Source organism: Nelumbo nucifera, chromosome 8, assembly GCF_055504915.1.
Source record: "Nelumbo nucifera cultivar China Antique chromosome 8, China Antique-T2T, whole genome shotgun sequence".
NCBI classification, from domain to species: domain Eukaryota; kingdom Viridiplantae; phylum Streptophyta; class Magnoliopsida; order Proteales; family Nelumbonaceae; genus Nelumbo; species Nelumbo nucifera.
This window is the reverse complement of record NC_142656.1, coordinates 21,812,856-21,840,419: the sequence shown is the minus strand read 5'-3', so window position 1 is coordinate 21,840,419 and position 27,564 is coordinate 21,812,856. Positions and strand designations below refer to the sequence as shown.

At 38.9% G+C, this 27,564-nt stretch overlaps 1 protein-coding gene across 1 annotated transcript; it reads left to right on the top strand.

The window, feature by feature from the left end:
* Positions 1–324: 324 nt before the first annotated feature.
* On the top strand, positions 325–20,440 carry LOC104610747 (26S proteasome regulatory subunit). The gene is made up of 6 exons (XM_010277520.3): positions 325–343; positions 434–639; positions 826–886; positions 2,287–2,394; positions 16,228–16,573; positions 20,179–20,440. The coding sequence occupies exons 2-6, from the start codon at positions 499–501 to the stop codon at positions 20,198–20,200; spliced, it is 678 nt and encodes a 225-aa protein (XP_010275822.1). The 5' UTR covers positions 325–343; positions 434–498; the 3' UTR covers positions 20,201–20,440.
* Positions 20,441–27,564: the final 7,124 nt, after the last annotated feature.

Here is a 27,564-nt window from a genome sequence, read left to right as displayed (position 1 = left end):
AATCAAATCATTTTCCTCGAAGATAAGCAATATTCCCCTAATTAGAATAAAACATTTTTCACTTGCTTATTTGATAGGAAGGCCGATACGTTTTAGTTTTCCTCCAATAATTTTATAATCCATTTACTCATAGACACAAAATTTGAGCTTGAAACCTAAATCACTTTGCTAGCAAAGCCATACCTAAAAATGAGAATCTTAGGGCACACTTGCCTCGTAGGAAAAAGACATCAACACCGCTGACGGTAGGAGGCGAACCGCCGAAATCCAAAAGTTGAAGGGGCCTTTGACAGAACAATATTCGGGATGCCAAGTGTCACCTTTCCTTAAATTCAGGGTGGCAGTATGCCATTTTACCTTTTTCTGCTTTCATAGCTTTCCGTTGCCGTATAAAATATAAACTACAAATTGTAAGCCTTCATCTGTTTCTCAGTCTTCACGGTTGCTGTGTCGGTGCTGAAAGTCTCGAAATCTTGCGAGGAACGAACTAACGACAAAATGGTGGCTACAAATTTGAAATCAGAAACGATGTCTCTGATGGATAAAAGGAAAGCCATGGAGACTGAGATGAATGCCATCATAGCTCGTCTCTGCCAACCGGGAGGCCCTGGACTTTCAGGCGATCTTGTTGATTCGGAGGCAAGCAATCCCTTTAATTTCCCACATAGTCTTCTCTTTTGATTTGAATGATTACCTAACAATTTTCATGTTAGTTTTCATACTTGCTCATGGTAAAAAAGAAAGGAAAAAAAACATTTTTGTGTAAAAATCTGATCAGGCTTCTAAAACCTAGAAATTGGGCATTTTTTTTATCATGTTTGTTAGGGATTTCCTCGGTCGGATATCGATATTCCTGCTGTCCGGGCTGATAGGCACCGTCTTGCTGGTAATATGCTCTTCTGCTTATCTGAACTTAGCTTCCCTTGGTGTATACTAACAAAAGAGTCGGTATTTACTGGTCTCGTACTCTGGGTATTGCAGTAACAGAATATTGTTAGTCCTAATCTTAGTGGCAATTCTCAAATGAATAGCATTTTCTCAAACAAGAACATGGTTTGGTTGTTTATCAGACTTTAAACATATTATGAGATAGAAAATACGAAATACTGGATAAACAAGATGGAAACGTGCTTACTCAAATAATTGCTTTATCTTTATTTTCTTCACATAAATTACTGTGAAGTATCGTTTGATCATTGAGATGGAGTATTGCTGAATTTTTGACGTAATACGTAAGTAACTGACAGAGATGCATTGTTATTTCTGAAACTACTTGTTTATGGTATCACTTGTTTTTGCAAAGTATCTAAGATATTAAATGGAGTGTAAAGGAAGATCAGTTGCAAAAGGGGTTTCTTGGATTGTCGACAGAAAAATGGCCATTGAGTATTTAAGTTGAACTCTTGTTGATTGAATTATTATATCCTGTCTACCCTCTTTGTATGGTAATTGATGAAAGTTAGTTCAAACCAATGACTATCTTAGTGCAGATATTGATGAGGGCGTGATTCAGGGAAATTTGTCTAACAATTCAACCCACAATTCAAATCCTTCAGATTGCATATGAAAAAATGGGTCCATAGTGTTCAATCATCCAACACTTATAGTAGATTTTAAGCACTTCATAGCCAATGCTAAGACTGGTTTTTTTTTTATCTCTGGCAAATTGGAAATAGCATATTGATAAAAAAGGAAATAGCAAAGAGGTATAAGTTTCCAAACAAAGAGGGTAATCTCATAATCAAAACTAAAAATCCTTTCAATATGCAAATTTCCTCCTACCATTTTATTGTCAAGTCCTCTTATAGGGATTATCATGGCTTTAGAAATACATACAATCACCCATATACTTGGTCCATTGCTTTAAAGAGTGAATAAATGACCTACTGAGCTGTGGTGCCAATGTATTCAACGAGTGGATTTTCAGGCTCAGCTTACCTATTTGGAAATTGCAAGTAGATGAATAAGAATCATTAGGGAAGTGTCTCATTTCTCTATCATTATAGACACTCGCATCATCTATATTATCTATTTCTCTTTAGAAGTTGTATTTACTAAGATTTATTACTGCAAAAGCTGCTAATAGTGTGGGGCAAAATTTGTATGAGATGGAGTTTGTAGTTTTCCACATGAATTTCTATAACCTGAGTCTTTGTTTATGTATTTGTCTTATAATCTTCTTTCACTAGTAGAATTTATTTTCCAAAATTGTGGTGTGTGATATTTCTTCTGAGCCACTAACTTTTGAATGACAATTCTACCTTCTCAACTTTTCTTTTACTGTAGACCTTCATAATGATCACAAGGACATAACAGACAAGATAAATGAAAACTTGCAAGTTCTGCATTCGGTGAGGCTTGCTCATAGTGTTTCTTCTCCTGCCAAGGATTCAGGTAATTAGAGTTCATAAATGGAAAATTCTTACATGTATTGACTGTAAAGTTGATTATTGTCATCACTTCTGCCTTCCTAAGGTAATGCTATTCATTTATACAATAATAATGTGCAATAACATCCATACTCCAATATACCTCTTTCACCATTCATTGTTATGGATATAGGTTACTATTTCTCACAAAGAAAAGGATAATGCTATTCATTGGTTGTCAGTTGCGGTATTTGGCAACTTATTACTGCCACAAGCATATAAATCTTCAGTCAAGTTAGTACTTATTAGCTCCATAGGTTAGCTTAATAATAATGTGCAATAACACCTGTCCTCCAATATACCTCTTTCACCATTCGCTGATATGTTTTTCTCACAAAGAGAAGGATAATGTTATTCATTGGTTGTCAGTTGGGATATTTGGCAACTTATTACTGCCACAAGTATATAAATCTTCAGTCAAGTTAGTACTTATTAGCTCCATAGATTAGCTTCCATGATGTATAAGATTCTTTCTTTTTTAATTTATTAGAGGAAATAGATGACACATGTACAGTACTTATTGTTTCATGTATATCTTTTCATTTTGTCCAATCAAATGTCCTCTTGGTTGGTAATACATTGCTGCTTCTGTCTTTAGTTTTATGAAAAATCTGTACTAGTTTTTGTTAAAAAACGGGCAGCCCATTGCATGAGGCTCCTGCCAATGTGGGGTCTAGGGAGGCACAGATGTATGCAGCCTTACCCCTGCACATACAAAGAGACTGACTGTTTTCAAGATTCGAACCTTGGTCACCCAGGTCACAATGGAGCAACTCAACTGTTGCGCCAAGGCCCAGCCGCTGTATTAGTTTTTGTTACTAACGTCTTCAACTTGATAAGTTGTAGAGCATGGTTTCTTGTCTTGATGACGAATTTCATTCAGCAATGTGAGATATGATTTTTTTTTTTTGGAAAAGGTAAAGTAATACTTATTTTGAATGAAATACACACAAGAGGCTGAGATCAGTCCCAAAACAGGCTGACTGATCTATTCAGCAATTACACAAGCCATCAAGACAAAAAAATAATACATCTGACACATTACAGTTTCTAAAATCTGCTGCCACAGACAACCAAGAAATCAGCTTGCCCACTAACTTCTGGGTTAAGTCCTCCAGACTTAGAAACTTGTTACTGAACACCCTTCTATTCCTCTCGGTCCAGATACACCAAATTACAGCACTTGGAATCATCTTCCATAAATTCTTCTTTTTCTTGCTCAAGCCCAAGATATGCCAGCAGCATAACAGCTCCTTTACCGACCTTGGCATCACTCAACAAACCTTCAAGGAGTTAAGGAAGTGGTTCCACAACTGAGCAGAGAACGGGCAGTGTATACACAAATGATCAGTAGATTCAGCACTGCATCCACATAAGTTGCAAGACAGGTCCGGAATCTGAAATCCCCTGCTCACAAGGTTCTCCTTGGAAAGGCATTTATTAAGAGCCATAGTCCAAACAAGGAAACTGGCTTTAGTTGGACTGATGGGATTCCATACTTGCTGAACTGGGAAATCAGGAACACCCCTCCTACCAAGCATGGCAGCTAAAGATTTAACTGAAAACATCCCATCAGAATTCCACTTCCAATGCCACTTATCCTCCAAACTATAATCCAACTCTTGATATTGGAGACAGGTCAAGAGATTCACTGCCTCATCCACCTCCCAATCAAAGAGATTTCTTCGGAAAGAGGGAGTCCAAAGAACTGAACCACCAGAAATACTATAGCACTCAGCAACTGAGGCCTCTTGGTCTGAAGCACACTGGAAGAGGAGTGGGAAGGACTCGGAAAGAGGAACATCTGAGCACCAAGGGTCCTTCTAGAATTTGATCCTATTACCATTACCAGTCCTGACTGAGATCCCCCTGGCCAAATCTGGAAAGTGCTTCATTATCCCTTTCCATAGAGAGTTACCCCAGTTAGGAGGGGGGTCCCTAGATCTCCAATTTCCCCAATTTACACCATATCTGCTGGCAATGAGAGATCTCCACCAAGCATTAGATTCTACAGCAAATCTCCAAATCCATTTACATGGAGGGCAGAGTTAAAATGTTTCAGCTTCCTTATACCTAACCCCCCTTCAGATTTGGGGAGACAGACTTGTTCCCAACTCACCAAGTGCACTTTTTTCTCCTCCTCCTAGCCTCTCCAAAGAAAATTCCTTTGAAGCTTTTCAATCTGATTTGCAACCTTCTTAGGAATAGAGAATAGAGATAAGAAGTAGGTAGGCAAATTGGAGAGGGTACTCTTAATCAGAGTCACCCTCTCCCCAAAAGATAGGTACTTTGCCTTTCAAGAAGTCAGCTTCCTTTCCAATCTCTCAATAACTGGGTCCCAAATAGCAGAGGAACCACCACTCACCCCAAGCGGGAGTCCCAAATATTTGGTTGGAAGGGATTCAATCTGACAAGCCAGAATACCCAACACACTTAGCTAAATTGGAAACATGTCGAACTGGGATAATTTGGCTCTTATTCCAATTAACATTCAGACCTATAATCACTTCAAACCAAGAGAGAATCCCAAGAATTAACTCTACCTGAGAGGGGGAAGCATCCACAAGGCATAATGTGTCATCTGCAAATTGAAGAATATTCACCTTCTCTCCCCCCGACACCATTGCAAAACCTTTCCAATCCCCTGACATAGCAGCCTTCTTACAGAAAAGAGTGAGGATCTCCATAACACATATAAATAGAAGAGGAGATAGAGGGTCTCCCTGCCTAAGACCCCTGGAACTATCAAAGAAACCTACAGACTGTCCATTTACCAAGATTGAAAACTTTGGGGAAGTTATACAGACTTTAATCCAATTCTTCAATTTCTGTCCAAAATTCATCTGAAGAAGCACAAGGTCCACACATCTCCAGTTAACATGATCATAGGCCTTCTCAATATCAAGTTTACAAATCAAACCCGGAGAACCTTCTTTTTTCTTGGAATGAATGAGCTCATTGGCAATAAGAATTGAATCTAGAATCTGCCTACCTGGAATAAAAGCACTTTGGTTATTTGAGATAACACTACCAAGAACTTCTTTCAATCTTTTAGCAAGAACTCTAGCTAGGATTTTATAGAAGCTATGCAACAGACTAATCGGCCTAAAATCCTTAATATTCACAGCACCTTCAATCTTTGGAATGAGGGTAATAAAGGTAGTGTTCAGACTTCTCTACAATGAACCCTTCTCAAAAAAGTCCCGGAAAACATTCAAGATATCTTGTCTCACCACATCCCGACATTTAATGTAGAAGAGATTTGTAAGACCATTAGGCCCTGGAGACTTTTCATCAACCAACAACTTGGTAGCTTCTTTAATTTCCTCCTCAGAAAAGGGTCTCTCAATGAATGAAGATTGTTCATCACTCAGCTGGTTAAAAGAAAGGGATCTAGGAAAAGGTCTAAAGGACCAAGATTCCTTATACAATTTCTTGTAAAAGCTAGTTGCCACAAGCATCATATCAGTCTCAGTGATACCTACCCTGCCCTCTCCCTCCAGCCTGGTAATTACAGAAGCTCTAGCTTTAGCATTTGCCATTTTGTGGAAATAATGTGTATTCCTATCCCCCTCTTTCAGCCAAGCCACTTTGACTCTTTGCCTCCATTTAATTTCTTTTGCCACTGCCAATTTGTCAAACTTCAACTTAGCCTGAAATCTTTTTAATCTGAGCTCCTTAACAATAGGACCTAATTCTTCAGCTGTGTCAATCTCCTTTATGGTACTCAGGAGAGCCTTCTTCTCAGTATCTAGACTCAAACTTTTCTCCAATTTCCAAATCTTTAGCCTTGCTTTAATGGCCCCCAATTTCTTTGCTAAGATGAATGAACTGGTACCCCCCACTTACAAATCCTCCCAAACAGACTTCAACAAAGGAACAAGAGAATCATCCTCAAACCAAGCATTCTCTAATTTGAAAGGAACTTTTTCTCTCACTCTAACACCACAAACCAGCTGAATAGGAATACGGTTTGACACTGGTCTTGGAAGGGCAATCTGCTTAAACTCCGGGAAAATATCTCCCCAATTAGAAGTAACCAAAAACCTATCCAGCCTCACTAGGGTAGGAAGGTCTTGATTGTTGGCCCAAGTATACCTGCCGCCATGAAGGGGTAAATCTTGAAGTTCAAATCTGTTGATAAAATCAGCAAATTGCACCATATCCCTTGATCTTCTCCCACCCGAGCTTCTCTCATCCCCAGAAAGAGTGACATTAAAGTCCCCACCAATGACCCAAGGAAAAGCAAGACTTCCCTTAGCCACAACCAACTCTTCCCAAAACTCCTTCCTCCGGCTTCTGTCATTAGGGCCATACACATTAGTAACTTGACACACATTACCATTTGCAAGTTTCAAGACAAGTGAAATTGAAAAATTTCCAATCTGATGAGAAATCAAGCTGCAAACTGTCAGGTCCCACATACTCAGTAACCCCCCTGCACTACCAACTGCCGGCTTTGACCTCCACCTAACCTCCCCCTCCCCCTAGATACTTCTAACCACTCCAGCTTCCACAGTTTCCAATTTAGTTTCTTGAATCAATACCACTTTTGAACCTGAATTTTTCAAAGTCACATACTACATGCCTCCTTCTCCCCGACCCCCCAACCTCCTAACATTCCAAGATAATAATTCCAGCTCCATAACAAACTAAAAACAGCAGAACACTTGGCACTTAGGCATCTCCCTCCCCCCCCTCCCCCCCCTCCCCTCAAACTCCCCTCACTACTGCCTGCTTTATCATTGAGGTTCTAAGTCAAACGTAGCAATTCTCTACTTCTTTTAGATTTGTTACCCCCTTCTTTACTGCAGCTTTCCCCCCTGGCCATACACATTCTTTTCTCTACCCCCTCCAAGTACTTGATTGTTTCCTCTTCCAAACCTTCTAGCAAGATCCCTACAAACTTACCCAATCCCATCAACATAGAAGAAACCCATGAAGAATCATAAGCACTTTCAAGCTGCTCCCCTACCTGGTTCGACTGATCCAATAACAAATTGTTGTTCTTCTGAGGCTGCCCAACTGAGGCAGCACTCCTATCCGTGACACAAGATTTGCTACCTTTCACCTGTGGCCCAACACCCACAAGAACACCTCCACCACCTACAACTTGAGAATCTGTGGCCACCATCACTATCGGATCCACCTCCATCAGCTCCTCTTCCTTTCTCAGCACCGCTAGCTGGTTGGACTTTAGCTGAATCTCGCCTTCCAGAGCAGACGATTGGGAAGGCAAAGACTTCACAACCCCAGAGCTGGGGTCCGAAGTTCCCTCTCCACCCTTCTTCTTCCTACGTGAAGCAATCCCCCTTCGTTCCTGAGAATCCCGAGCCTCCCTAGAACCCACACCCTGATGACAACATCCAATCGGAGGATTGAAATCCGGAGACAAGTTCACCCATCGACCAGAGGAGGGACTGGACTCATTATAACCATTTAGCCCAGGCCCAACTTCCAGGTTAAAAGGTTGTAGAGCCGACTAGGCTGGATAAAGCGCTCCAAGCCTAGTAAGTTCATCCGAAGTACCATGGGCCCACTGAGACTCGAGTGGGGGAGGCTGGTAGACCTTCTGATGACTCATTGGCGCACGTTCTTCCTTAGGTGCCAGCTGGAGCTTAGCAAGGCATTCTCTAATTAAGTCTTTAATGGCTTCATCTCCCAAAGCCTGTCCGTTGCCCCCTAGATTTGAAATTCGAATCTCCTTCACAGCTGGATCCTGGGTGAGCCCATTTGGACCATTCAAAGTCACCAAGATCGGATGGCTCAAAGGAACCCCCAAACCTGTGTCTTCTTCTCTATCACCGGTCGCCAGAGAAGTTACTCGTGTCTCAGTCTTTTGGTATCACACTGCTTCAGAAAAACAAGGGAGCTCACTTTTGCCAAAATCTTCTAGGACTAAAGTTTTGGAGCAGTTTGAACACTCTTTTTCTTCTTTCTGGACATCACGAGACAGCTCTTCTCCGCCTCTCCATCTTCGAATAGACGACAAAACTTCTTGCCAGATCTGAACAGTGAAGACCACTTCCTCCGCCACCACTTCAACATTGCTCGGGATTTGGTTCCCCCTGTGGATTTTCATTCTTACCAACTCACAGGTTGACAATCTCTAGCGGGGAATCGTCCGCCACTATGAAACTCCTGCAAGCATCCCCAATAGCCCTTATGACACTTGGGCACCAGAGCAGGAGTGGAAGGGCGAAAACCCTAATCCAGCACGAGGGGTAGTGGCATCCCGCACTCGCCCCCCACTAGTCCAACAAAAGGGGGTTTCTTCCCAACTGCCAAGGACCTTGCCTTGAAACCCAATCCACACCAGCTCTCGACGGACAGATAAAGAGGAAAAGTCCATCCGCCATTTTATTCATTCTCACACCCCCTACCTCCCTCCAAAATCTGTTTTCCCACCTCTCCACCTCCCTAATCTCCTCCCCCCAACGGAACTTGCCCACCAAGCAGTTCCTCAAAAACTCTCTTCTTGCAGTCACCCCCTGAGGATCTGTAGCTACCACCCTTTTACCATTAACCCATTTCACCTCCGATGTCCCAAAAGCAGGCCAAACCCCCGCAACCACCACTTCACAATAAGAAAGGTTGCACCTTGCCCTTCCTTCGTTCTCCAATCTACGGTACCAGTTGAAGGCTTCCCATCTTCGCTTCCCTTCACCCGCTCAACTGTAAGAGACTTTGCACTGCATCAAAACTTCAGATAAGAAACCCTTCACCGGCGAGACAACCATTCACAGGAAGAAGTTCCTTTTTGGTCTACCCCTAGCCCTTCTAGCCCCTTCAACTTGGTTTATTGTAGGAGAGAGCAAGAGGCACAATCAGAGAGAGGACATTCTGGATTAGTAATCTTTTCACTTCAGTCAATGACAACCATATACTCCATCGTGGGCCTTTTCCCAAGTGGTGTCAGCCATTTGAAGCCTTGACTTCTTTAATTTAAAAAATGTCCAGAAAAAAGGGTTAGTTTCACCTGTGGGAGAGACGAGCTGAAAATTGATTCTTGAATACAAGGAGATTGGAACACATTGGGTCACTTCTCAACCCAATCTTTTAAAAACCGACTTGGAGGCTGACCCATTTTTTCCTTTGGGTCATGGGTCAACCCTCAACCATCTAGTGTGAATGAGTCCAATTATTGTGTGCATTTTAAAACTTTTATAACACATTGCACCAAAATTTTAGTGAATCGTAAGTCATGGTCTACATACTTTTTATTGGTTCACATTTCATAAGGTGTACTTATCATTGAAGACTTTAACAATGTTAAATATGTCAATGTAACATGTTGCTTTACCATTGGTTGTTGGTTCATGTTTGAGTTATGTTGTAGCAATTTCCATTGAATGCACTATAGGTTTTGCCTATTTATATTATATAGAGTATATATATATATATATATATATATATATAATATTCTGCATGTAGCATATATATGGTTTATTTAGGTCTAATTTATATACAAAATATGGAGTTTTCTAAGGCACCTTTGGCTCCTTACATCGCATAGATCACAAAAAACTACCCAAAATTAGAAAAAAAGATCACCCCAATCCAACAATCAAGTGCAAAGTTATGGCCTCCAGAAGTTTTATTCTAATTTGTAATTTGTAACCTGTGACCCATTGACTGGGTAGTTCAGTAGTTGTAAATCCCACTTGCACTAATTCTGAAAAGTAAACTGAAAAAAGGAAGAAGAAGATGGAATAAGAAAGAGTTTAAAAGAAGAGGAAGAAGAGAAGAGAGTTGGTTGAACCTCTCTTCAGTTCCCTATTACTTTTATTAATCTGATTGTGAAATTCAGTACAATAACAAGAGTGCCCTCAACAGGATGGCTACTAAATAAATAATAAAAAGAATGAAATTTGTTCCAATAAATTAAGGCCCACTAACTGAAAAATTGGAAAGACGACATAGTAATAACAACAGCCATAATAACAGGACTAAGACCCATTCAGCCCATCAAGCTGAGCATAGATATCAATCATGTCCAACCTGTTTACATAGTGCTGTAACCTTCTTTGAGGACAACCTTGGTTAAAAAACATCTGCTAATTATTTCTCTGAGGCAATGAAAGGAAGGCAAACTTCTCCTGATGCCACTCTTGTGGATCTGTCATCTATAATGCCGTCCCAATCAACAGATTCAACACCTATATAAGCCTCTAACTTCATATGTCCATGCTTAGCAAAGAGGGCACCCATTCCTAGAGTCCCCTTTTAAGTAGCATAACACCCTTTTTGCAGTTTCCATATGTGTGTCTCTAGGAGCATTCATAAATTGGCTGATTACACTCACAACATATGAGATGTCTGGCCAAGTTTTCTTGTCTTTGACACCTTACTTGGATTGAGCAACTCTAATCCCCAAGAAATTCCTTAGTTCTCCTAAATCCTTAATCTCAAACTTTGAGCTAAGGAATCTCCTAAGGCCTGAACTTCTTGTGTGTCACTACCATTTACAACAATATAATTAACAAACACAATGAGGAAGGTGTCTCTAGACTCTCTCCTATTCACAAAGAGGGTATGATCTGATTGTGTTTGAGTATAACCGAACTGTACAAGGGCAACCTGAAATCTATCAAACCATGCCCGAAATCTATCATCTCCTCACCATGCATGTTTGGAGGAAGTGATATGTACACCTCTTCAGTCAAATCACCATTCAAGAAGGCATTCTCCACATCAAATTGATATGAGGCCTAATCATAATTCACCACCAACAATGAGAGAACCCACATAGAACTTATCATTACCACTAGTGAGTAAGGCTCCATATAATCTATCCCATATACCTGTGTATAACCCTTGGCAACTTAGGCGGTCCTTATGCCTTTCAATTTACACCCTACGGTCTCCTTCCCAAGAAGTAAGTTTACAATATCTCTGGTATTGTTCTTATGAAGTGCCTCTATCTCAATCCTCATATTATCCTTCCATTCTGGTTTAGATAAGGCTTTTGTTATAGACTTGGGTATGGGTTGAGATGAAACATAAGCTAGGAAGGAATGATAGGAAGGGGACAATAGGCTATAGGAAAGGTGTTTAGAAATGCAATGAGTTGTACATTTCGTCTTGTCCTTTGCCACAACATAGGTAGGTCAAGGTTTGGGAAGGGAGGGATTGGAGCAAGTGGTGAAGGACTTGTCCTCTCTTTAGGAGTTGGAAGTTATTGAGACTCAACTAAGGATGGGGGAACAACGTGTTCATGCCTTAGCCTTAGCCTTTGGTGCCACCTCTAGACAATAGGATGAGTAGTAAAAATTAGGGGATGAACAGGTTGAGGAGGAGGATCAGGAGGAGTAGATGAGCTAAGAGGACAAGATCCAACTGGATCAGATGGTACCATTGACGACACGCCACAAGACTCAATAGGAGCTGACAAAGGAAGTGAAGAATCTAACAATTCAATGGAACTCTCCCCCTCAGAAGAATGATTGTAAAAGGGGATTGACTCAGTAAAAGTGACATCCATAGAAACAAATCAAGTGCTGTTAATGGGACCAAAACAACAATAACCTTTTGTGTGGAATCATAAACAAGGAAAATGCACTTCCAAGCTTTGGGTTTAAATTTTTGTCTATGAGAGATAGGAATGTGAACATAACAAGTACAACCAAAGACATGTAGTGGAATGGAAAAAACATCTATATTAGGAAAGAAAACACGAACCCCAAAACCTAAGGAGGCATGTAGTTAATGAGAGAGGTAGGTGTCATAACGACTTCACGCCAAAATTTAATAGGAACATGGGAGGCAAAGAGGATACTCTTGGTTACTTCCACAACATAGCGATTTTTCCTCTCCACTACTTCCTATGAGTCTAGCATCTTTAGTACGTACATCCCTACACACTAGTTTCCATCAGATCAATCTCTTGCCAAAGGGATTTCAGCATTGAGAAGAATACGACTAAGGGTTTCTTCCCTCTCTTAGATTATTTACATCATTCTTTAGTTTGTAAGCCCTAGCAACATTCAATTTTTGGGAATAGGTCTCTGTAACACTATTTCACACTAGTGTTTTAAAAGGCAAGGGAGGCATATGGTTTGCGGTGTGCCTCCAGGCGAGGCATTCCCAAAATGCCTTGAGGCATATGCTAGAGGCACTGACACCTCTGAGGCATACGCCTCAAGAGCAAGAAGTGTACGCCTCATGCACTTTTTTCATGAGGCGTGCTAGAGGTGTACACCTCATGCACACCTCTTATAAAAAGATTGAAAACAAAGAAAAAAAGGAAAGGAAAAAAAAGAGAAAAGGAGAGGGAAGGGAAGAAAAGATAAGGGGAAAGAAAGTGGTCTGCCCTCGGCCCCTTCGGCTGGGGGCTTTGTCCTCGCGGCCCCCCTTTCCATGCAGCCCAATTTGATTTTTGTGTTGGGGGGGGGGGGAGGTCTTGCTATGCTCCGACTCGCTTGCCTCCGCTTTGACAAGACACCCTCCCTTTCAACTAGTAGTATGCATCTTTATTCATCTTAATATAAAAGATTTTTATTAAAAATAAAGAAAAAATGAGATCCCCCCTTCCTCCTTCCTCTTGACCCCCTCCTCTTAAGGAGGCTTACGTCTCCTTGTGTTTGGGAGGCTTACACCTCTTACGTTCTAAACTACGCCTTATGCCTCTAGGTAGTGGAACGCTTCACATCACGCCTCCATGTTTTAAAACATTGTTCTACACCTCTTTTAGTATCCACCCATAGATAGTGCCTACTGATATGTGGTTGCATGGAATTCGCTAACCAGCCTACAACTGTATAGTTTTCCTGCATCCACCTCTCATAGGCAGGGTTATCTTCCTTGGGTTGCTTCTTACTCCCAATGATGTATTCCCGTTTCCCTCTACTGTAGACATGGATCTTAATTGATTGAGATCATGCTAGATAATTAGCTCCATCTAACTTTACTGTGGTTACTTCCCCTAAAAAAGTCTTCATAGACCCTCCCTAGCCAAACCTAGAGTCTATAGGTTGTTTCGTCTCACCTCCAGTTTGCTCCATTAGCTAAACAGAAACAAACAAAAATAAAAATAGGGTGCTAGTAATCGAGAATCACAAGCCCAGGGTGAAAACTACTCTTTAAACACCCAAAATTACGGTTTCATCGGACCCAACGACTCGGGAGAAAGAGAGTCTATCCTCCTTAATCCAAATTCTCAAGTTAGCTAGGGTTTTCAGGAAACTTTCCAAGAACATATTTTGGGCCTCAAACAAAGACTGTTTTCCTTTCCAAAAACCTCCCCCAACTGGGCTGTATAAGTTGTTAATTAGTCAACCAATCAATTCTCTATACACACTGTGTGGGCCTAAAAGAGAAAACTGAAGAAGATACGGACTTGCTTTGATACCAAGTTGTAAATCACACCTACACTAATGGAATAAGAAAGAATTCAGAAGTTGGAATTTTTTCACCAACTTTCTTTTACTGACTTTTGGAGAAACCAGTTAGTAGCAGCAAGGATATCTCTAAGTTGCCCCCCCCTCCCTCCTCCTCCTCCTCAAGGCTCAATGAATCTGAATTTTGATGGAAGTAGCCAGGGCAACCTAGGGCCCTTTGGGTTGGGAGGTGTTCTGAGAAACAAGGCTGGAGAGGTTGTTCTACTCTACTCTGGTCCATTAGATGTTGGGAACTCTGTTTGTAGAATTTTTAGCTGCATTACAAGGAGTATTCTGGCAAAAGAATTGGGTGTGGAGCAGCTGCTGATTGAAGGGGACTCTAAGATAGTAGTGGATTGGTTAAATAACCTGGAGGGTGTTGCGTGGGATTACAAAAATGAGCTAAAGAAATTCAAGTGGATGGCAAGTAACATGTCTGTAACAATACAGTGGGTGGGGAGATCAGCTAATGCTTTTGCTAATGTCTTGGAAAAACAAGGGACAAATAGGGAAAATTGTTCTGGGCTCAACTGTTATTTTATATTAGCATTCTTGTACTTTTTTGCTTTAGCTTATTGTTTTCCGCTTGGAGAGGCGGCAACTCGTGCCTTTCTACGGTACATGTAATCTGTTTTTGAGTTAACAAAAATCTTCTATTTTATCTATCAAAAAAAAAAAAAAAAGGAGTTCAGAAGAAGAGGAGAGAAGAAAGGAAAGAAAGAAGAGAGTTGATTGAACCTCTCTTCAGTTCCCTAATTACTTTTATTAATCTGACTGTGAAATTCAGTACAATGACAAGAGTGCCTCCATAGGCCAGCTACTAAATAAACAATAAAAAGAAAGAAAGCTGGCCCAATAAACTAAGGCCCACTAACTGAAAATATAACATACTACACAGGTCAAGTGGGTCAACACTTTAACTGCTCAGGTCAGCATGTTGCTGACCAAGTCAATGGTTTTTGCATGTTATCCTTGCTTTTAGGTTAACCCAAACTTGGAATCACAGGTTGAACACTGACAGGCTGGGTCAAAGGTAGGTTTAAAGCACTATCTCAACCCTCCATTTATGGGGCAAATTTCACCCTATAGTCCCTGCCACATAGCCAAACTTGACCTTTGTCGGCATTTTGTAAGGTTCAAAAAAAGAAAAAGGTGAAGCTTTCAGTAGTTAATATCGCTTAATAAAGGTCCAAGTGGCAGGTAAATGGCTGTTGTGGACTGGGAAGCAAAAAACATGGCAAATACTGACTACTGAGAGTTCCTTGCATGGGTACTCTGAATTGACCACATTATTTCTCCCAGTGATTTAAAAGGCATGCCTAGGTGCACAGGTGACCAATCCACCTTGCCCAGTCCTAGGCGCAGCCCTTTCAAAAGGCGCACACCTGCTGTGCTTTGCGCCTCAGCCCAGGCGTGTGTCTTTTCAAAATTTTGCACTTTTTTTTAACCTAGCGGCTGGGCTAGGGGCTCCGCTCCTGGAGAACCTCCTATTTGTTAATGTTGTTCATTCATTCATCGTAATAAAATATCTTCTTAACAGGCAATTAAACTTATAAAATCATTATTTTTTATGTAATAATTAAGAATTAAGACCCCAACATGGACTTGTTCAGGCTTGCCTTGAGGGGCGTGGTACAAAGGTGACTCGTAGAATCAAGAATGTAATATATTTTACATCACATTAGCTACTTGAAGTAATGCAATTGAGGAAAAAAAGAGATTGTGGGTTTTACATGCTTGAAAATGCTTTGTATGTTTGATTTTATTTTTAAATTTTCATTTGAATACGTTTTACATGTTTTGTTTATGTATTTTAATTTTAGATAATAGGGTTTTTAAAACATTTATTTTAAAATTTAAGATTATATTTTTTATTAATATTATGCTTAATATTTTTTTTTTATTTTTTGCACTTTTTTGAATTTTTAGCAAATTTTTGAAGTTTCTGACATTTTTTTTTATTTTAGCATTTTTTTTTGTATCTTTTCGCCTTGCTTCAAAAAGGCGTGCGCCTTGCCTTGCACCTTGCGCTAAAACACTGATTTCTCCTTGTGCATGAAATAGGTTGTCTAAATAAGAAACCTAATGGAAAAACCTTTTCTTAAGTTTGTACATGTTCATCTTTTATTAATTCACTGTAATCATTCTAAAACCCTTTTCTCCCATTTATATGATTGTTATTTTATCCCTTTTCCTTCTTGGTATACTCCTTGTATTTATTTTCTCATTGAAACCCTACCCTTTGTGTGCAAGAAATGCAGTTACATAAATGTCTTTACTAGTGCTTTGGTACAAGCCTTATATTCAATGAAGTGTTTAAATTTTGCATTGACTCTTCCCCATGAGATCCCTGGTCATTGAAAAATCAAATTGAATAGTTAATCTGATAGACTGATTACGTTTTTCCGTTGATATTCCAGATAACCAAACTTCAAATATTGGCCATGCTGTTGCATCTGCATCTTTGCCTAATATTGTTCCCAGTGATACTCCCAGTGCCATGGATGTGGATTCAACCATTAGTGTGCCCTTTGCCCTGGTTGATGAAATAGCTGATGCTTCTCCAGCAGCAGAAGATGGATTACAACTTGGGGACCGGATTGTGAAGTTTGGTAATGTAGAATCTGGTGATAATTTGCTGCCAAGGCTTGCTTCTGAAGCTCAGTTAAATGAAGGTCGTGCGATTCCTTTGATAATTATGAGGCAGGGAACACTAATCAACTTAATTGTGACACCAAGACAATGGAATGGCCGTGGCCTGTTGGGGTATGCTTGACATTCCTCTTTGCATTAATTCTCACATTCAAAATAATTCATCTTGCAATTCTTTTTGGTTGCCCTATGTTCTTAGCTTGAGTTTGGATTCTATTACTTACCAAATAGAAGAGGGGACAGCTGCAATCTGGTACTTTTGCTTTTAAGAAGTAATTTGATCTTTGTATGCTTTTATGTTTCTATGCTAAATGGACTCACGTATAGCATTTAGCACTACTCCAGTAAGCTTTTCTTCAAGCCATGCAGGCAAGTTATCTGATTCTTGAAAGTACTATTTAAAAATGTGCAACTGCAATTGCATCCGTTGATCATCCATGTGTTACTTGTGAGGGAGTAGTCATAGTGTTGTCTTGGATAATGATATCGTATATTGTTCAAAATCCTGTTGGTGAAAGGTTTCTAAGAGTGATTTTTAAATTCCATTAGTTGCAGTTTGGAAACAGAAAGACCATCTTAGGGATCTTGTGGCAGTGCAGGTATAATTGTGTAGGGTCTGATTTCCTTCAGTATTAGTCCAGATTTCAGATTTCTTTACTTTTGCAGTGATTCACTAGAAAAAGAAGAATCTACATAGCCATATGCAATGTGGAGTCCACTGAATGTTTACCAAATCAAACTAGATTTTGATTGTGGCAGGACAGGTATTATTGTCTAGGATCTGATTTCCTGCAGTAATATTCCAGACTCCAGACTTCTTTGCTTTTGCAGTGATTCATATGGAAATAAAAAAAAAGAAGAATTTACATATACATAGTATATGCAGTACAGAGTCTGGGACCTTCAGGCATAGGAGTAGTTAAAATAAATAAAAAAAGAAGATGATAGTGGGAATATGTTAGAAGTACTCTCAGGGCCACCAATAGGACATGGAACCTCATAAGAGCTGAATTACTGGTTACTCTACAGGGTCTAGGATGGACACATCATTAATAGTGACTTGGTGGTGGAAGGGAACTTCAAAGTGGTAGTGCGTTTGTTGAAGAATGATCATCAAGGGATTTGGCAGTTCAGACGCATCATGAAGGAGCTAATATTTAGCAAGAGATATGAAATCCACTTGCTCTTGGATTCAAAGATAAGTATATGGTGTGGCTGATGCTATGACAGAACGAAGGGTTGACAAGCTATGGTTATTTTGGGGACTGTTGTAATGTACTGTGTAAAAAATGAGTCAGGTTGCTTATAGCTAGTGTAAATCCAAGAGATGCTGGGCATACTTATAAATACCTTATTCTTTTCTTTAAATCAATAAAGTTCCCAGGCTACCAATAAAGGAAGAATATACAAACTCAGTCAAACAGGAAGATAATGAAATCAAGGTGTCTAATCATTATTAGTCAAATATGAAGAGTCACTTGTCACATGTGCAGAATCTCACCTTTTACATTGATTATCAGGAAGTCATGCTAAGAGTCTAAGACCTAAGGGTGAAATGGAATTTGTCTTCTTGATAAATTTTGAGATTTTCTGCCAAAAACTTGGAAGTAACAGTTATTGTAAACGTAATTTCACAGAATCAACAACTCACGGTCCCTGATGATGTCAGCAACAGTTGCATTCATATTCCATTATCCCCTATGTGCACCCAACCTTGCTGATTCCCCACTTATCCTTCAAAAAAACCATCCTTTCCTTCCCTCTCTTTCTCCTCAAAACAAGAGTTCAGAATGAGAAAGGTGAAAGAAAATCAAAGATCAATTACTTACTAAGTATTAAACTGTATATGGGTGAAAGAAAAAGATAGAAAGGCCATCTGTCTTTTTCTCTCTCAAGTCAAAGACACATACTTCTGAACAGAGACATTGTCTCTACTCTCTAGTCCTGTTCATGAGCTGGGTAGCCTGATGGGCTGGTCCAGCCTGGCCAGTTCTATATCGGGCTTGGGCTTAGGCTCTAAACATTGGGCCCAACTATTAGGCCGGGCTTGGCTTTCCCATATAAGCCTGGTCCAATAATATTATATATATAATTAAAATATTATATAGTAATAAAATTAGTAGCAAAAAAAGTATTATATATAGTATATAACATGTAGAATATATAATATATAATATAATTAATAATATATTAATATGTTATAAATATCTGTCCAAATTGGGCTTCAGGCTTTATATAGGGCTGGGCTTGGGCTTGGGCTTGGGCCTGATAATTTTCTGTTTATAAAGAGGCAAAGCCTGGCCTGGCCCATGAACAGGTCTAACTGCAATCAGGGATGGCATCTCTCTCTATTTTCGAAACTTTTCTGTGACAAATCACTTAACAAACTACAGGAACATCTTTCCCCCCCTCTCTCTCTGGTCCTGTCATATGGCTTAGTTAGTTTTTTTTTTTAGAACACTAACCAAATTAGGATTTTATTTCATTGCATATTGCACAATCTTGGTTTTGTTGAAAAGCAAATTGGTTAAATGCTATAAAGATCTGAAGCTTTTGAATTTCGACCCTTTTCAGCTGTAATTGAATTTGCATAACCACATAAATACTTTTATGTGGTTGGCATGGACATAACCAAGTAACTGAAAACTGCACTCTTTGCATAAGTCCTATTAAAACCCTTCACTTGTTCAAGGTCTCACACCCCAACAAAATGGATATTGCCTGTTTTGATGATTCCTTGTGAATTATAGACTGCTTCCAATGAAAGGGTGGTCCAGCGTTAATGCAGTTAGGATTGATGATAATTTTTTTTTTTTTAGAAAAGTTAACTGGTTTCATTAAGAAAAGATAGGAGTACACAAGAGGGTGTACAAAGGAAACAATACAAATAGGGAGCAGACCCCTGAATTTTACACAGGAGGGATCTTATCACCGTACAGAACTTCTAAGAGAGCACCTATTTTTGCTCATTCATCTGCAGGAGCATTAAGTTCCCTCGGAATCCAGCATAGATTTGCATTTGAAGCTGCCAGTAGATCCCTTGCCTCAGCCAGAAAGTGACCGAGTCTCCACCATCCAGCTTCCCGTCTTCCTAACCATTTTATAATGTTAGCTGAGTCTCCCTCTATGGATAGGTTCTGAATGCCAAAACTTTGATTTATCGGATTCCTGTAAGTGCAGCCATCACTTCTGCCTTTGTAGGGTCAGCTATTCCTATTGGCCCACTGTGCACCCAGCAAGTGTTCCCATTTTCATCCCTTAATACTCCTCCGATACCAGCTGCTCCGGGATTACCTGAAGCACTTCCATCAAAACTTAGATCCCAAGTTCCTTCTCTCCTGAGTAAAGGGCCCCTGTGGATTGGGTGGGGAGGGGGGGGGGGGGAGGGAGGGGGAAGAGAAAGGAAAAAATCAATATCCCTGTTTAGATCATTTATAGAGACTACTTTGAAGCAGAGATGATAATTGCAGAAGCAGAGATGGTTTCCTGGACTGCTATTTCTGTTTCTTTTGAGATGTTCTAAATGAACTTTACGATGTCCTTTATGATACCTCTTTTGTTTATTTATGAATTATGAGCTAGATCAAGCTTAATTAGAAACATGACTTATTTTCATCTTTACCTAAAAAGGAAAAAGAAACTTGACTTTGTCATATTTGTTAATAATATAGATTATGAATTTGTAGTCAAATGACTAACTATATATGAGTTCCTTGCAGATGCCATTTCCGTATCTTATAATCAGTTATTGTTGTCTCATCACCGGGAGAGCAGCTGGTAGCTATCTTTCCATTGTTTCAGACAGAAACATGTGCTGATACAGGAAATTCTCATAGGCCTGTAATGCATTCCATTAGTGGTAGTTTGTTGATTTCCGGTTATACCATGTGGTGTGGTTTCTTTATGGAATCCACGTAACATTTTGATTACTGATTTTATCTTATATTTTCAATGAAGATGTCCCTCTAATAGGTACTCTCATTGCAGGTGCTTTTTATTAAAGGGGGTATCGTTGCAAAGTCAAGTAAAAGTTCAGGGCGTATTTGCCAGTTGACATTGACCCATAGTAGGGGGGTATCGTTGCAAAGTCAAGTAAAAGTTCAGGGCGTATTTGCCAGTTGACATTGACCCATAGTAGGGGGGTCTTTATAATTTATCCTAAGATTTAAGAAATCCAACTGAACCAAGAAATTGGGGGGGGGGGGGGGGGGCACGGGATGCGCACATTTGCAGTAAACTACCTACCCCAACGGCTCCAATAAAATGCAAAAAATAGCCATTTACAAATTAATCTGCATGACAACCAACAAAAATTAAACCATCCAAAATGAGAGCAACTTATATCTAGAGAAAGGTTAATTTTGAAAAAGGGAGAAAAAGGAGAAAAAATGGACCTGAATTCTATACTAATTACTTGGTATTAAGAGTGATGCAATGTTGATATTTAGCATGCAATGCTGAACAGTTGATGCTCTATGCCAAGAAATGGTATTGAATTCAAATTGACGATTATTTATTGATTTTAATCGGTTTGATATAATTTTCATTATTATTATTATTGTTGTTGTTTATTAAACAGAGTAAGTGAAGCCTCAAGTCTCATTGTTAAGAAATACATTAGGAGGGTTGAGTAGAGCATGTGCGCAAGACATGGAAGCATATGTTTCTCTACAGAAAATAATATTCCAGCTTCTTTTACGCTCCTGTTTTCTGTTTCCTTCCATAAATTTTGAGTCGCTTGTCACTTGGATGGATCTAAGCTTCTCTATAGAAATTTGCAAGAGAGACAAGGATATTAGTTGACTGGTTATGAGGAAAAAAAAATGGATTCATTAAACAATATATCTATTATGATGATAATAAACCTAGTTTGACATAATCTAATGACAAATAGAGAAATAGAAAAAAACAAAGGTAAAGCAGACCAACATAAACACATATAGGGATTTTTGTGGTTCGGCTTAGAACCCAAATCAATCAAAGGAGAAGTAATCCGCTACCATAACAGCCACAATTTTCACCGCCTTCTCATCAAAACTCCTATGATAATAAAGAGCAAGATTTGAATCTCACCGTAACAATAATGGTGAGTGAGTGAAAGAGTAGCTTTTACATTGTTTACATTGAGATTATGTACTTGTTTATGGTTACAATAGTAATTTAAAATTTGAAATTTATAAGGAGATATGATAAGAGAGGACTAAGAGTCCAAGATAGGATGGACTTAAGAGAAGATGAACCCAATAGTATCTGGTGTATGAGATGTGTAACACCCCCCACAAACTGAACTTGGGAGCCGAAACGTTCAATTTTCTATGAAGAGAGGTGAATCAGAAGGGGCCTAAGCTCTTGGTGAGAATGTCAGCAAGAGCTTGCAAACATTTGTCTACTGGAGAAGACGAACGAGGATAACTCTTTTAGTCTTTTTATATTTCGATAGGCACATTCTCTTCTCTCCTCGTTCGTCTTCTCCAGTAGACAACAAATCTTTTAGGGTTTTCTTTGCAAACACTACTGTTTGTAAGCTCAAAAAACAACAAATCAAAACCAGTCTGAAACCTGTATCGTCATTGATGTTCATGAAAATGACCAAATCCATGGTGCCATGGTAAATGATAATGAAGATAATGGTATTGGTAGCAGAGGAGAACAAAGGACATTGCAAAGAGAAGGGGCTCCGAGCTATAATGGGGTCCCCAACAGAGGAGAAGCCACAACAAAGGAGTTCTGAGTTCTCTCTCATTTAATCAATTAATCTGTCCTTTGCTTCTAGCTATTCCCCTCCGGTGCTTCAAACTTCTATATTTCTGAGATTCCAAGAGAACAAATGCATTGATCATTTCTTTTCTCCAATGATTTGTAAGTGGTGATCAAATGGGTCAACGAGACAACATCAATGGCTCTCTTAAAGCAGTAATACCTTATTTTTTTCTTATTCATTTGTTCATCATTCTCATTCGATGATCAATAAACCGAAAAAATCAGAGGGCGAGATGAACTCAAGGGTTTGAGTTGGGTGTTGTCATTGTTTGCATTGGAAATGATGATCACATGAGCCCCCACTCCGACGTCATTCACTGTTGCGATGAAATATTCAATTACTAGAGCCGCCCCTTCACCTCCTCTATAAATCTGGTTTCTGTAGATTCATTTCCTTTGTTTTGTGTAGTTTTTTGTTAATTTTTCAATAATTTCTGCTTTCTTCATTTTTATATTTTTCTATCATTTTTGTTATATTATTTTACAACTTTGTTATTGTTGTGTGATTTGTGGTTTCTTTTGTTTTTTTGGAATTTCTGTTCATTTCTATATTTTAATTTTATATATGATTTTTGCAATTTTTTTTTTTTTGCAAATTCTATTATTTTTTCGAGACTGGATTCAGTCAAAAGCAAAGTCCATTCGAACAGCCATTAATGCCTTGCATTGGGAATATCTCCCCATGAAATAAAACACAGAAGTACGGAGATATTCCCAATGAAAGGTTGTAAAGACTGTTCGAACACTGCTGGAATGGGCCTTGCTCTGACTGAAACTGATCTCTAATTTTTAATAATTTTATATAATTTCTAATATTTTTTCTTTTTCTTTTCTATAATTTCTGTACTTTTCTATAATTTATGTTACAGTTTTTTTATAATTTATATGTATTATTTAATGAATTATATATTAACGGGTCGGGCGGATTGTATTAGGTCAAACGGGTTTGGGTTGAACCCCACCCATTTAATTTAATCTTAATGGGTTGACAGATTAGATGGTTTGAATTGAAACTCAACCCAAACCGAACCTAACCCAACCCGCCCAATTGCCACCTCTAATAAGTCCCATATCCATAATTGAATAGTATTTGCATTCAGCAATACCAATTTGCTATTGTGAATGTAAGCAAGAGAACGGATAAAGGGACAAGAGGGACCCCAAATGCCTCTAAAACTTGATAAATACACCCAAAGCATAAAATTTATTTGTCAAATGAAGCGTGAAATGGCACAAGAGGGACCCCAAATGTCCGAAACAACTAAATCAAGAGGACCATTAGTAGAGTAGGAGCTACCTGAGAATGGTAGGCGGTGTCCTTTTCCAATCTGACAGTCTCGGCAGAAGGACATTGTTTTACTAGATCTCTAAAACCAACAACTGAAAATCATGAACAACGCAAGAAACTATGGAAGATGTAGGGTGACCTAACCTTTGATGCCATGTGAGAAGAAGTGGAGATGGGAAGCCGATAGAGACCTTGGTCATTCGTTCCCTGAAATAACACTGTCTCTGGACTTCCGATCCTTAATTAGAAAATAAGTTGATGACTGAGATGGAGCAGCATGATGCTTGTTCCTATTTGGCTTTAACTTCATGGCAATGTTGGCACTTATGACGTCAAGATCTAATGTGGCTTGCATTCGTTGAAGCCAAATTTCATGATTCATGAGCAATCCTTGCAATTCATCCAAGGAGAGAAGATCTGCTCTTGGAAAAATAATTCTACATCTAAGAGAGTACGTCAACACAGTTGTTGCTAGTTGATCAACTATAGTCTTAAATCTGATTAAGTAGGCACCCATAGATTGGTTACATTTTCTGAGACTTCTCAATTCATTTCTTAATTGTATAATTTGGACATTTGATTTAGAGGCAATATAGAGTTTCAAGTTTTGACCAGACAACTTCAGAGGTTGTGGAAACAAAGATATATTGGGGAGGCATCAGATGAGTACCATTGATGATGTATCCTATCAGTTTATAGCTTCTCAGAGCAGGTATGAATTGTGATTTCCATACCAAGTAGTTGAGACCATCCAGTTTGACTGAGATGATGGCATGTGTGATATTGAGTTCAAATGTTGCTTGAGTTATAGTAGCTATCTCTTTCTCAGTAGAGTTGGAAGTTGAGTTTTGGGAGAGAGGAGACAATATGGTGGAATTGGCTATCAGACTACTGGGTCAGGGCTCTGATACCTATGATAATAGAGAGCACAAGATTTGAATCTCACCATAACAATAATGGTGAGTGAAAGAGTAGCTTTTATACTATTTACATTGAGATTATGGATAGAACAATAAGAGAGGAGTGAGAGTCCAAGATATAGTGGATGGACTTCAAGGAAGATAAGTCCAATAGTACTTGGTGTATGAGATGTCTAACAAGTCCAACTCTCAATACACCCCACAGAAGCCTTCAATTTCAGGCTCTTGCAAGTCCTAACTCCCAAGTATAATTGACTCTCTTAGAGAACAAATATCCATTCAGGGAATTAAACTTCAACTTCACACTTGTAATCTCATACACTGAATTGTGTGAGAAATCAAAGCTTCAAGTAGGTTTATAACCTCGGCAACATCCACTTCATAGGACGATTGAAGAACAAAGGTGTGTAAGGTTGACATAAAACACTAAACGAGATAGAGAGCACTTACCAGATATCGTTATATAGATAACCCTAACTTGGAACTTGGAAGAGATCTATGAAGAGAGGGGCGGGGGCAAAGATTAGGAGAGAGCTAAGGAATGGAATGGGCAGCCTAGGGCATGATTTTTTTTTTTGTGTGTGTTGTGTAGGTCACTTCATTTTTTGTGCCATGGACCCATTCTTCATTTTAGAAAGAATGAATCCCATGGCAAGAGTTTTATAACTAAATGCTCTCGTGTTATTTATTAGGGTAAAAGACTTGAACCATCCTTAAGGTTTCTCCTAAATATTGAAACCTTGCCTCTCTTTTTAAAATGGAGTAAGACCACCCTTGTGAAATGCAATAACAATTATGTCGAATGGAGGAGTTAAAAAGTCTACTGTATCCTCACACCATTGTTGCAACCAGCTATCACTGATGGAGCTTCGGACATTTATCTAATACTGGTCATCTCTTATCATAGCAAACATTTTAGTCTTCTTCTTCTTCTTTAGAGCATTCTGACCCGATGTGATGGGTTGGAAGATGAATAGCTTATGGATTACAATCAATCAAAGACCAGTTTCAGAGCTTGGTTACGGGAGTAAAGATAAAGGATGGAGCCTCATGGGAGGTGTTCGTGTACTAGACAAACAACCTTGTTCATGATATTAATTCTTTTGTGGCTAAATGGTGTTTGACTTCTTAGTTGGTGCACATGGAGGATCCTTGAGTTTTACAAATTTATCATTTTCTTTTGTTAAAAGTGATAGAGTAAAAGACTAAAGCATACCTTGAGTTTTTGTAAATTGATTTCTGCATACGCTGAGCTTTTCAAATAGATTTAACTATACCTTAATTATGTGTTGACTCCAGATACCTTGTTTTGAGAAGGCGTTACCTAATATTTCATTGACCTCTTTCTTATTATTCTAAAAATCCCATTTTACCCTTTAAAAGTATAGTCCTCTTTTTAAAGAATACACCTCCTTTCTTTCTTGCCCTGTATCTGTAATGGCAATTGCTGAATTCTTGACAGCAGGAGAGATGGTGACATGGATTAAGGATTATGTTCCCAATCTCCACCTTAGCATTAGAAACTCACATTTCTTCATTTGAAATCTACCTATCTGACATTCCCATTTGAACAGATTTTACTGAGAAAGGGTTATCCTGGTTTCTTTGAAAAGCTTAGTCAAGTTAGCCTAAGGTATGTAAGCAGTTTCCCATTGAATTCGATGGAAATCTTAGTCAAACCAACCCAAGATGAAATATATCCAACACAACAACATGATAAAGGATTATACCAATTCCAATATCGATCAGAGTTGATTTGATTAAGAAAGGGTTAATGAAGTTAAACAGGATGAACTAAAGAAGCATAAAAGGGGCAAAATTAGATTTTTATAAATTTCACTCTCAGTCTCACATAATATTATGTCCAAACGAATGTTGCCATTTCTGATGACATCACCCAATAGGGGATGTCTTAGATCTTAGTCCATTTTTTCTTTTTTTTTTTTTGGGGGGGGGGGGGGGGGGGGGGTTCAGTATTTAGGAGAAAACTTGGGGGAGGTTTTATTCTTTTACCCTATAATTATTACCGTCCACTCTTTCCCAGAATGAGACCTGTGGAAATGAACCAAACATGGCTTTGATCGTCAAGGATGATATAAACTCTTTGTTATTTGCATGAGGCCTTAATAAGATCTCACATGTGAAGTGGGGTTGGCAGAATCTAAAGCTTTCTTTGAAGGCCTCTCCTTTATGAGGCATATGTAATTTTATCTAGTTATTGTTGAAAGTGATGCTCTTAAAATAGTTAAACTTATGTTGGCAAACTCTTCAGAAGACTCTATAGATCTATCGTTGAGGCTCCACACAGTGGTAGCTGATTGTAGAAGTATTCTTCTCAACAACTGTGATACCGCATTAATCATGTTCCAAGAAGAGCTAATGTTGTAGTTCACTCAGTGATGCATAGTAAATCAGACCAAATATAGTCTTAAATATTTGTTTAAGTGAGTGTATGTATTCGGGCTCAATTAAGCAATCAAATTAGAGAGGATGAATTGTGGGTTTGTTGGCACCAAGGTGAGGGTTTAATATTAATATGACCTTAGCTCCTTAAAGAAATTACAGATTACAACCATGTACTTTGGGGTAGTGACACTTAGCCCCTTGAACTTTCATTTGCCCTTTTGATATTCATATGGACGAAAGGATGATCTTTTATAATGCCAAAAATGGGCAGGGCAAAACATGTTTTCTCTTTTGCCTACTTTGGGTGAGAAAAAATGTGAATAAAGGGTTTATGCAAATATGTATTAGAGAAAGGACAAAATGATCTCATAAATTAAGAAAAAAAGGTAATTTGGGGATTTAGATATGTTTAACAAGCACATAACAGTCAAATGAGATTTTTTTCCTGAAGCTAATTGATGAAAAAGGTTAATTTACTAAAATATGTCCTTTGGAGATTCATATGGGTGAAAGGATGATATTTTATAATGACAAAAATGGGCAAGGCAAAACACGTTTTCTCTTTTGCCCACTTTGGAAGAGAAAAACCATGAATTAAGGGTTTATGAAAATATGTATTGGAGAGGGGATAAAGTGGTCGCATAAATTAAGGAAAGGATAATTTGGGGATTTAGAAATGTTTAACAAGAACGTAACAGTCGGATGAAATTCTTCTTTGAAGCTAACTAATA

Bases quoted from the DNA above. Each gene is read 5' to 3' on its own strand.
- LOC104610747 (XM_010277520.3), top strand. From the start codon at position 499: ATGGTGGCTACAAATTTGAAATCAGAAACGATGTCTCTGATGGATAAA. The intron at 887-2,286 runs GTAATATGCTCT...CTTTTACTGTAG, and splicing joins TGATAGGCACCGTCTTGCTG to ACCTTCATAATGATCACAAG. The intron at 16,574-20,178 runs GTATGCTTGACA...AGTTCCTTGCAG, and splicing joins AATGGCCGTGGCCTGTTGGG to ATGCCATTTCCGTATCTTAT.